At 37.7% G+C, this 11,480-nt stretch overlaps 1 protein-coding gene across 4 annotated transcripts; it reads left to right on the forward strand.

Annotated features, from left to right (window-relative positions):
* Nucleotides 1-669: 669 nt before the first annotated feature.
* On the forward strand, nt 670-10,158 carry LOC130160723 (microtubule-associated protein RP/EB family member 3-like). Of its 4 annotated transcripts, XM_056363414.1 has the most exons (9): nt 670-778; nt 3,448-3,515; nt 4,266-4,393; nt 4,496-4,641; nt 4,963-5,122; nt 6,119-6,255; nt 6,798-6,950; nt 7,368-7,402; nt 8,562-10,158. In XM_056363414.1, coding segments are annotated over exons 3-9 (753 nt in total). In that variant the 5' UTR covers nt 670-778; nt 3,448-3,515; nt 4,266-4,272; the 3' UTR covers nt 8,563-10,158. The 4 variants fall into 4 exon arrangements, with proteins under 4 accessions (XP_056219389.1, XP_056219386.1, XP_056219387.1 ...); XM_056363411.1 differs by lacking the exon at nt 7,368-7,402 and having other exon boundaries at nt 671-778; XM_056363412.1 differs by lacking the exon at nt 7,368-7,402 and having other exon boundaries at nt 671-778; nt 4,269-4,393.
* The last annotated feature ends 1,322 nt before the right edge of the window (nt 10,159-11,480 follow it).

Consider the following 11,480-nt stretch of genomic DNA (forward strand, 5'->3'; position numbering starts at 1 on the left):
ATAAAGGGATTCAAATAAAATCAGGATTTTTTTAAATCAAATACATGCTTATGATTTTTCTTTTATTTCCTTCTCCACTTAAGGGTCTCAGTTTGCTGATGTTAAATCAGCCTTTTGGAATTTATATGATCTAAATTTCTCCTCAGGTTTTGGTCTGGAAATACAATTAGTAGTAAAAAACAATCTAATACTACTATACAGTGATAGTAACATTGTAACCATATCAAAAATGTATTGTTATATTTCTGTGCTTCCAATTTATAAAAATTTAATTTTCAAAGTTTTTTTTTAATGCCACCAATCACTCATTACTTGTCAAAGTTGACTATGAAAAAAATAAAATAAGTAATGACGAAAGGATTAGGCTGTATTCCTCTGTGGTACTGTCCTGAATCATATGACCTAATAAGGTTATACAGGGACTCACTGAGTCTTGAATCTAGATAATTTGGCATAATTACATTTGAGCTTAAATTTTTAAAATTTTTGAGTGAAAAACTGAAACAGAGGAAAGAGAGAGGCACCACCGGTCAGGTTAATCCCCAAACATGGGCCGCAGTCACGCTGTAAGACTCTGTCTCCATTATGGCTGCTCGTCAAAACACCGGTTTCACTAAATACAACGGGGGAATCCTGCAACTGCGTCACGCATGCGCACTGCCAGGAGCTTAGGTGCGTTAGCAGTCTCGCGGCAACTCGCAGAGGCAACAGTCGGGGTAATAGCAACAGAAAGCAGCTCATCATCAGAGACAACGGGACGGCTGAGAGAGCCACTTCGGTGAGTAATGTCAACTCAACTTAACTTAAAACGAGCCTCTTTATGTTTCAAATCAGCTTATTAACGGCTCATTTGATTTTGCTTGCTATATAAATAGTTGAGCCATTCCATAGTTTCTCTGGTAATGTGCGTGTGTATTACCGAACAGGCCTCCAGAGGGGGGTAACGTTAGCCTAAAAAGTCTCGTTTTCACCCACACTTATTTTTATTTTCAGTTCGCTATTGACCCTGTGGTCAAATGAAATTCACTGGTATGCCTCTACGTCCCACATTCAACGAACCAAACGGCAGCTTAGCTCCACAGTCAACGTGCGTGGTTAGCACGGAGCTAGCAGGGTTACAGTACAGTGCGATACAGTCGCACGGCAGCGGCGGAGTCTGTCGCACCGTTAAACGGCTCCACCGTCAACTGTCACAACACTGGGCTGACTGGAGGAACCCCGGGCTGTAAAGTTTGGTCATACACTGTCACACACAGGAGAGTGTACAACCGCCAGACTTTATAGCAGTAATACGTTATATCTGCTGACCCTGATAGTTTGATATACAAATATGAGGTACTTGACCGACCGCATTTCGTAGAGATAAATATTTTCCTTTTTACTCTGACAGTTGTTACTTTACAAATGGGTGTTTTACATGGGAAAACATACGAATAACTTTTAAAACATGATGTGTTGTGAATGATAAATTACCCAACAGTATAAGAAATCTGAGCTCAAACAATTAATTGATTAATCTAAAAAGCGACTGTTCAAGTAACTGATTTATTTATTTATTTTTTATGCCAAAAAAGTGCAGGGTATCAATAAAATGTTACAATTTACAAAAAATTGATAAACTACTAAACGGTGCAACTATGTTACTAAATCTATGTAGAAATATAGGTTAAGCATTTAAAATAAAAAATTAAAACACCGTATCAGCTGTCTGTAAAGGGGCATGACACCACAAAATGACATGACAAAAACAGAAGGAGTAGCAAGGAAAAACAACAGAGCATACTCATGGAAGCTCATTCAAAAAGTCTTTTCCTGCAAAAATTCATGGTTTGAGCTTTTCAGATTTGAGGATTTGCAGCTTTTTCTTGTCTTGAATTACAGCAAACTGAATTATTTTGAAGTCTAGGCTGTAGCATACAACTGTCACAATCTGTAAAGGAGAAGTCAAGTAAAGATGCAAAAGCATCTTTTGAGTTCCCAAAACCATTATATATTATATACCATATATAAAATAAATAAATAAATAAATGTAGATGCCATCGTATTGATAATGCATGCAATTGTATGGATCCCTTAAGATCGACTTGAATAGACCAAAGTAATAAGCTCTGACGGTTTAAAGAAAGAGAATGTTTTTAGGAATTACATTTTATTATCAGAGACCTGTACTATAATAAAAGAGGTAATGAATGGGTAATATACTTAAACAACTGGTTTGATGTGTTGCAGATCTCTTTGGAACATTCTGGAAATAAGAATAAAAATAGATAGAGAGTCCGTCAGCTGGGAAAGTCCAGGTTTTCGGTTACACTCTTACATTCAGGTCTAATCATGCATCTTATTATAAATGTTGACACTATCGTCAAGGTCTGTAGATATAGGTAATGTGTCTCAACAATTATCATAGTCAAATATGAAGTCATTCTTTGCATGATTTCAACAAAGCCAAGCAGGTGTTGTTTGTCTGTACAGAATTGTTCTCAAATTCAGGGCTGCAACTGACAATTATTTCCATTATTGATTAATCTGTTGAATACTAATAGGAAATAGGAAATCTTCTGGAACCAGCACGAATTGTTGTTTATTCATTTTCTGTCAAAAACCTAATTATTTCATCTGCAAATGTTAATTGTTGTCTGATAAATAATGAATAAAAGTGTAACTTAATAGCCAGTAGTTATAGGTTATATCTAACCAGGTCGTAGTGACCTGAGTGTTGTTTGTACTAATGTGTGTACAGTCATTAAATCAACAGGCTCTTTTGCCATTTACAATTCACAACTTTGTCAAAGTAGATTTCTGTAATATTTTATCGACTCATTAGACATGATATATACACACGGAAAGACTGCCACAACTGGCAGATTCACCAGTGATAACCAAATTAGCAGCATTTGCCTAGTGGACAGAGCTGCCTCTGTGAAGCCCTGCAGTCAGGAAGTGATTGTTCAGCAGAACATCCTGTATGGTGTTTACTTTGGAGGCAGTCAGTTGACAGGAAGTGCCTTGACATTGTTGGATTTTTCCTTATCTTGAGCTGTCAGTGTGATGAATCACTGATGTATTGGTTTTCATGTCTTTTGGCTATGTCGTCTTCTGGTGATCGGAACTGCCGGCGTGAACTATGATGGGTTACAGCATGTTGGACCTGGGCTAAAAGGATTAACTGAGACAGAGATTAGTGGCCTGGTGAGTGCACTAGTGACTGGTTGCTAGTTTATCTATGGAGTATCTAATATTGTAACCCTGTGGAGGTGCTATGGAGCAAGATGTTAAACCGTTCTGACCATATAATAGAAACGTACATATAGAGCAATTTATGTTTAAAGGGAATATACAGCTGTTATCTGTGAGGAAAAGTCAGATTTTCCAGTAAAGTAAATTTTATTTATAATTATCTTTACTATCAGGACTGATATCCCACATGATATTGGTTTCTGTCTCCAGGTCTTTCTGTAAGGTGGTCCAGAACAACCTGATTCAAACAGTTCACACCGAACACACACCCATCGCAGGTGAGTAAAAAGTGTGTGTGTTTTTTGGTTTTATTTGTTTATTTTTTTGGCCTAGTAAAACAGTAAATTGGGCAAATCTTACATATTAGCCATATTAGACAGGATGTATTATTTAATAGTATAAGTGAATGTATATGAGTCTTATACTACATACGATTCTGCCCTTACTGTAGCATTAATGTCAGAAAGTGTTAAACATGATTTTATAATTTAGATAATAAATATCTTTTAATAAAGTATGTAGAGTATTTCAGTCTTCAAAAGAAGGTTTATTGGAGTCTGAGGTTTATTTTCTAAAAATAACTTAACAAATTGAGCAAATTTGCTGAATTGGAAGCTTTTATCAGTGAATCATCATTTTAAAGATTTTAGACCTCAGGTGATTTCCAGGTGAGAGGCTGCATGGACAGGTGATCAAGGAGAAGAATTACACAGAATGATTAAATAACAAATTTTAAAGTAAACATTGTTTTTCAACCAGGTATGTTTTGACTATTGTGGCTGTATGTTGTATAAAAGAGCATGTCATTTATTCACATATTCTCATTTATGTCAGTTGTTTCTATGCTAATGTGCCTCTAAAGTTTATATATAGTGGCATAGATACACCATATATCAGCACAAAGAATTGGCTTGTCATAACTGAAGTATTTATCAGCCTTCAGAAATCAATCATACATAATATCTGTATGTGTGTGTGTGTGTGTGTGTGTGTGTGTGTGTGTGTGCCTGTGTGTGTTTTTTGTGAAGCAGGAGGATGGCGGTGAATGTCTACTCCACCTCTATGACCATAGAGAACTTGAGTCGTCATGACATGTTGGCATGGGTCAACGACTCTCTACAGCTCACCTACACAAAGATCGAGCAGCTCTGTTCAGGTAAACACTTTTTGTTTTTTTGTTTTTTGATGCAGAGCTTGTAATTAAATTCAAAATGTGCATTAAGCTCTAAAAGTAAATGTTTATGTGATTTTTCCATAGGTGCTGCATACTGCCAGTTCATGGACATGCTGTTTCCAGGCTGCATATTATTGAAGAAAGTTAAATTTAATGCTAAATTGGAACATGAATACATCCACAATTTCAAGGTCTTACAGGCTGGGTTCAAGAGAATGAATGTGGACAAGGTGAGAACACCCACACACACGCACACACACACACACACATACACACACACAAACAATTAAGTAAGTTCTAGCACTTGTATGACCCGTGGCTCCTTCTCATCCCAATCATAGTCTCATTTGTTTGCAATAATTATCTGAAAGCATCTCTATGAAGTGTAAAAATGCTACTTGTCTCACTTTTTATAGCACACTGAAGCACCCTTGTCAAAGTTTTCTCATAGATTCATATCCAGGAGTTGTTGCTTATTGTCTCTGCTATTTAAGTAACATTATATAGACAGACTTTCTCTCTCTCTCGTTAACTCTCTTCTATTTTCTCAGATCATCCCGGTCGAGAGATTGGTGAAGGGGAAGTTCCAGGACAATTTTGAGTTCCTTCAGTGGTTTAAGAAGTTTTTTGATGCCAACTATGACGGGAAAGAATACGACCCCCTACTGTCACGGCAGGGCCAGGAGGGAACGCCACCTCCACCCAACCCAGGTACGATACACGTACAGTACACATGTGGGTAAGACGCGGTCAGCTGTATGTGGACTCAAAGGCTTCATTTCATTGCTCTCACCTCTTCATGCAACCACATCCCCACCTCTAACCCAGGTGAACCCATTCATCACAAACCTAAAAGAACCTCTCGCCCAGGTAACATCCCCTCCATTGAGCATGTGTGTGTGTCTGTCTGTCCATCCATCCCTTCAGAGTGTTTTAGCAACATTCATACCGTGAGTTAGATGTGGATTGGTCTACTCTGACATTATGTGAGCTTTGATTGCATATCTGTAGTTGTGTGCACCTACAAAGTTTTGAACAGGCATATCATACATATATTAAAAAGTCTGTGGCCTCTATCACTGGACTTTCTGCTTGAAACTGATTGATGCTGTTTGTTTTATTGATTTGATTCAACCAAACATCATTTGGAGTTGCAAGTAGTAGGGCAAAAGAAGACAAAAACAAGATGAACATACATTACATACAATATAAATTATCAATTGTCATCATCAACTGCCATGTTCTCTCTGGGAAAGAATATGGTCAGGATTTTGGTTGCAAACTGAGATGTTCAACTATACATACAAACTATACACACGTTAATGTGAAGTATTTGTGTTTTATAGTAAATGTGCTAACCAAAACAATGGTATCCCTCTTTAAGGTAATAGAATTAAAACATGCTGTAAAAACATCCTAAAAGGATGAATCTGTGTGTGTGCACAGGTGTGTGTTTGTTTTGATACCTCTATCTTGGTGAGATAGAAGTAATTTTTTTTGGCCTAAGATTGAGGAAACTCTTGAAGGGGCATGTTGATTGATAAGGCTAAGGTTAGAAGGTGGTTTAATTTTTGTTTATATTGGCCAAGTAGCGAAAGCAGCTGATCAGTGTAGAGAATAACACATCCAGTGTAGACAAAGGGAAGGCGTGTGTGAGGAGGCAAACAAGTGTAGATAAGTAAATGGGTGTGTATTTCTGTCTTCCAGGCCCCATGAGAACATCTCCCACAGCACCAAAGAGTGTCCCTACCCCGCAGAGGCAGATCAACATAGCAGCAGCCCGCAGGACCACTCCTGTGACCCGTAATGGAGGAGATGCTGAGCTCATAGAGCTCAACCAGCAGGTATCACCACACTAATCTGTCTACACATTTGGATGTTTCTCAAAAGTGCACTGTGACACTAGTTTCATAGTGGGAGTCCTTTTTGGCAAAAGCAGTGTCATGTTGAGAATTACTGCTTTGTCATGACAAAATAATCACTCAAGGTCAGTGCACCTGCTCTGTGCCATGATGAAAACAAGGTGCAGAGATGTGTGGACTGACTCAACATATTCTCACATTGTTATAATCTGTTTAACAGTTTAAAGTCTGTTAATAAAATAATAATTAAATAGCTTATTGACAAATAAGAAAGTTTGAATATGTATTTTTATATTTTTTTTATGCAAGGCTGCTGTCTGTTCTAGGTTTTAACTTGCCTTTTGTTTTGTTTTACCTGCTGTAGTTTTGGTTATTGCTCATAACTAGTCACACTGTCTTGTCCTTAGGATCTTGTCCCATCTGCTGTTATATGTTATATGTGTGTTGTTATATTCTTATCTGAAACCTACCGCTGCCTGACCTGTCTTTTGATCTCGTTTCTCCCTGGCTGTCTCTGCACACAGCTGCTGGACCTGAAGCTGACTGTAGACGGACTGGAGAAGGAGAGGGACTTCTACTTTGGAAAGCTGAGAGACATCGAGCTCATCTGCCAGGAACATGAAAATGATAGCAGCCCAGTCCTCAGCAAAATCATAGACGTACTGTACGCGACAGAGGTAAACAAAGTCAGATTACACATAAATCAAGCACTTTTATCAAAACAATTTATCATTTATCAAAATAAGTTTACAGTTTTGTAGCCTAAAATTTAATGCAATAAGAAAAGCCTGGATCAGATTTGTATATGAGTGTGTGTACAGACACTTTATGGCCCAGTCATTGCTTTGATAAGTAATAGTTCTCCTCCTGGTATTTAGATGAACGACTCACAGTCTTCTACCATTACTACAATATAACAGCCCTGCACTCAGTACCAGTTTGGTGAAGCTCATGAATAGTAACTTTACAAGCACACAGGAAACTAGGTTACTGACAGAAATCAGGTGTCACAGGAAATCAGGGCACAAGTTAGCATGCACTCTAAATCTGAGTGTGTGCTTTGTGATTAATTTTTTTCTTTATGTTTGTGTCAGAGGGTAGACAGCTCAGTCAGAGGACAGGCTCTGTAGTAAGTACACAGCTTTTCCTCTCAGCTTGAATGTGTCTGAATTTTGCATATAGTCAAATCAAATGTTCAGCAATGGAAACTGACATTTAGACTTCCACAGGGAATTTTGCTTCAGGACAAGTTTAAGTCTGACTTTGAATTAAGATATTTGTTATACAAAGTTATGACACTACGTGTAATTATCAATCTTTACATCCCATGTAACTGCTTTTACAGAATATTTTTCTGTGACTGAAGTCATTCTCATGCACATAATTAAATGTGGACAATTATAATCACAGATAGCAATGTTTAAGAAATCAGGTTGTGAAAGCCAGCTGTAAGTCAATTAATTAAATACACAAATGGACTTACTGTTGAGTTTTAGTTCAGACTGAGAGGTTTCATTCAACTCTATGATCCATAGCCATAGCTGGTAATGTTGTTGAGCAAATACAATTATCAGTAATTCCTTGTCCATTCAAAATTAGCTTATTATGTCATTAATAGCTACAAATTTTATTTCAGGATGCTTTCACTTTAAATGATTGGCGTTAAGCAATTTCCAATTTGCAGAGTCTAAAGGTGCGTTTCCACCGCAGGAACTTTCCCCAGGAACCAGGAACCTTTTGAAGAACTAAACACATTTCTACCGCAGGAACCAGGATCCAAATTTAGTTCCAGTGTAATTGATCGACCACCCAAAAAGTCCCTGGTCGGGGGGGTAGTACTTTCCAAAGGTTCAGGAACTTTGGGGGGTGTGGTCTGTAGTGCTGAACATTTCTGATTGGTCGAGTACTCACTGCATTTTATTTCACTCGCAATGTTTAAAATCCCGCATCTGCAAGCCGACTGTTTAGTTTTGATTCGAGACTGTTATTTTGCATTGTGGTTCGAGATGGAGAGGAAAGCATTTACGCGAAAGAAGATATCCAGCGGGAATTGATTAATGATGCCGGCCTGTCCGACGATTTTATGGCATCATCGTTGTTGAATAGCCTTCTTCTTCTTCTTGTTGATTAAAAAAGAGACCAGGTAGACGCTACTTGAAATGCTGCTTATCAGTCCCAGACACCACAGAATGATGTAATGTAGCAAGGACATTTGCACACTCAAGAAAGCTGCACTGGCAAAGAGTTGTTGTTAATAAACTCTCACTAATACAAACTTTCTTTTACAGGAGGGATTCGCGCCACCAGAGGATGAGGAAATTGAAGAAGGAGCACGGGGAGACCAGGAGGAGTTCTGAACTCCTCCTCTTCTCTTCTCCATCATTTTGTTCCCCTCCCATCTCTCACCCTTTAATCTACCTGATTATTCTTATCTATCCCCCTTTTTTTTCTCTTTTACTTTACTTTTTACAGCCTGCCCTTACTTTTCCCATTTTGTCTGGTTGTCCATATCCATGACAACTTTGTTGCACAGCCTAGCTTCCCAAACTCCAACTAGCAAAGGCCCTTAACTAAGACGTGTCTGGATTAGGACCCATCAGCCTGGCTTGGCTTACTCGACTTATTCTAACCTGTTACCAGAGGGGAGACAGCTGCACTACAGGGCTAGTTTAGCCTTTCTTGTCTGTCAATGGTTTATGGTTAATAGCAGTGAGATTACAGGGATCCAGCACTGACAGCCTGGAGCCAACAGTGCTATCAGTCGGTCTATCTGAAGAGGCAGGTCACTTTCTCTCACCATGCACTGTGATTGGTGACCACACATTGACACACACACACACACACACACACACACACATGCATCAGGGTTCTCTGTAGAGTTTATATATGAAACCACACAATGTGATAAGTTTAGAATATTTTGGGTGGAAATGGTAATAAATATAAATGGTGTGAAGCCTCTTAGGAGAGAGGCCTGCACATGAATATATTTGATAAATGTATATGATGACACATGTGAACGTACATTTAACCTGCAGACATATCACAGACTTTGAACTGCATCACATGTACATTTATAGAAAAAATTATCATTCCAAAGCATAAAAAAAAAAAATCACAGAGTATGTTCTTATTCATGAAGTTGTCCCACCAGAGAGGGTTTGCTCATGAAACTGTTCTGACAGGTTGTTTATAAGATAGCATGATGTATTTATGTTTTTATTTATTTATCTTTTTTTAATCTGCTCTATATAGTTTCTGAAAAAATGTGTGGTTTTGGATTTGGGGAAACTGAAGGTCTTGCACTAAATGTAGCAAAACAAACTGACTGAAATGATCCAAAATGCCAACATGCAGTGACTGGCTGCTGCCAGGAAGATACGGAAAGATGCAATTTTATATTTTGTAGATTTGTTTTAAAGAGGTTTGTTTTTTATTTGCATTGAATTCTTCAATGGCCAAGTCAGACGCGTCAATGTAAAAGTAATTTATCAGACAGATGTCAGGCTTTGAATTCTATGAATGAACAAATATATTAGAAAAAAGAGTAAAACTACAGACAGACACTACTAAATACTAATGTTTGACTGTGTAAAATGAGTTAAACATTTTAGCTGCTATTATTACTCTTCTGTTGCCGTATTTAATTTAGTTTTGTTGCTTAGCGGTAAAACACCACAGTGGCTGCCAAGGAGCTATAGGTGTGGTTTATTGGGACTGACAGCCAGGCTGAGTGTGATTGACATAAGTTGGACCATTCTGAGAAAACAAAATATCAAACCCTGTCTCACCGTTTGTTGCCATGGCAGCCATGTGATAAACTTGCATCATTTGGAGTTACTGCTGGAATGAAATAAAGTTCTGAGGTTCAAGAAAAGAAGCAAACCTATCGTTGTGTTTTTATCTGCGGTGTTGCTGCTGTATTTCACATTCATCGGAAGCTGTGTTATCTAATTATTATTCTCTATGCAAATCAGTATTAGGCTCTGGCAAACTTCATATCACACACCCATACACAGACTTACAGTGTAGCCACATGGATGTTAAGTCTTGGTGTCATATTGGCAAGAAATCATTTGTATTTGTATTTTGTTGTCAAAATATTTTGCAAGTACAAAGGAAAAAAAATACATTTTGCTAAGGAGACAAAAGCACAGTTGACTTGCAAAAAGATTAACATATTGACTCAGTAGGGTGGTCAGTGGTTAATCTTCCACTCATTGAATGAAGGAGGTCTTGAGAAAGATCCAGGAGGTTTGTGCCAAACACTAAGTGACTCATTTAAGCAATATTAAATGCCTCTTTTGAGAGAGACTGCAGCCAACACTCACTGTCTGTTCACAGACAACAGCCAGACAAAAAACTGCAGCAGGTCCAGGGTTTAATTGGATCTGGCATTTGTCAGTGATAGTCATAGAGCCAGCAACAGGGACCTTATAGTAATTAGATAATACATTTCCTCTGCAGGATTTTAAATGTTTTAGGCAAAAACTCCAAATGCAAGTAATATATGGTGATCAGTATAAGTTAAGCAAAGATTTTGTGTTTTCCCTTATTGACAAAATATAAAGATAGTTGAAAAAAAAAAAGTCAGGTTTCTGGGACTGGACTGATTGTATTATTCATTTATTATCAAATGTTAGCCATTTTTGAATTTCTGGGCATAATTTTAAAAAATCCACACCAAACTTCTTACTGTTTGTTGTCTTGGTTTGAGATGATCAAACTTGACTTAACAGGACACACACTCAAACAGATGCAACTTTATGATATAGCAAGTATTATGTGGCACATTTATGACTTCAACTAAATATTCATTAATCAGCAGATTATTTTTTTATCATTGTAAAATATTGTAAAAAATGCCCATCACAATTACCTGGAGCTCAGATTGACATATTCAGATGTCTTGTTTTGTCCAACCAGTTCTTCAAACCTCCAGAAATTCATGACACACACGCGCGCGCACGCACGCACACACACACACACACACACACACACACACACATAATCGAAGTAATAATTGGCAGATTAAATTTTTTTTTTAAATAATTACTTTGCTAATTAAAATAAGTACAATTTTGACAAAAGCATAGAGAAAATAGATGTTAAAATACCTACCTTAACGACCATACCTGTTTATCCAGAGATATGAAAGTTAACGGTCCATACGCGTCACTCTGACGTCATACCGACAAAGAGACGTG

Source organism: Seriola aureovittata, chromosome 19 (genome assembly GCF_021018895.1).
Source record: "Seriola aureovittata isolate HTS-2021-v1 ecotype China chromosome 19, ASM2101889v1, whole genome shotgun sequence".
NCBI lineage: Eukaryota > Metazoa > Chordata > Actinopteri > Carangiformes > Carangidae > Seriola > Seriola aureovittata.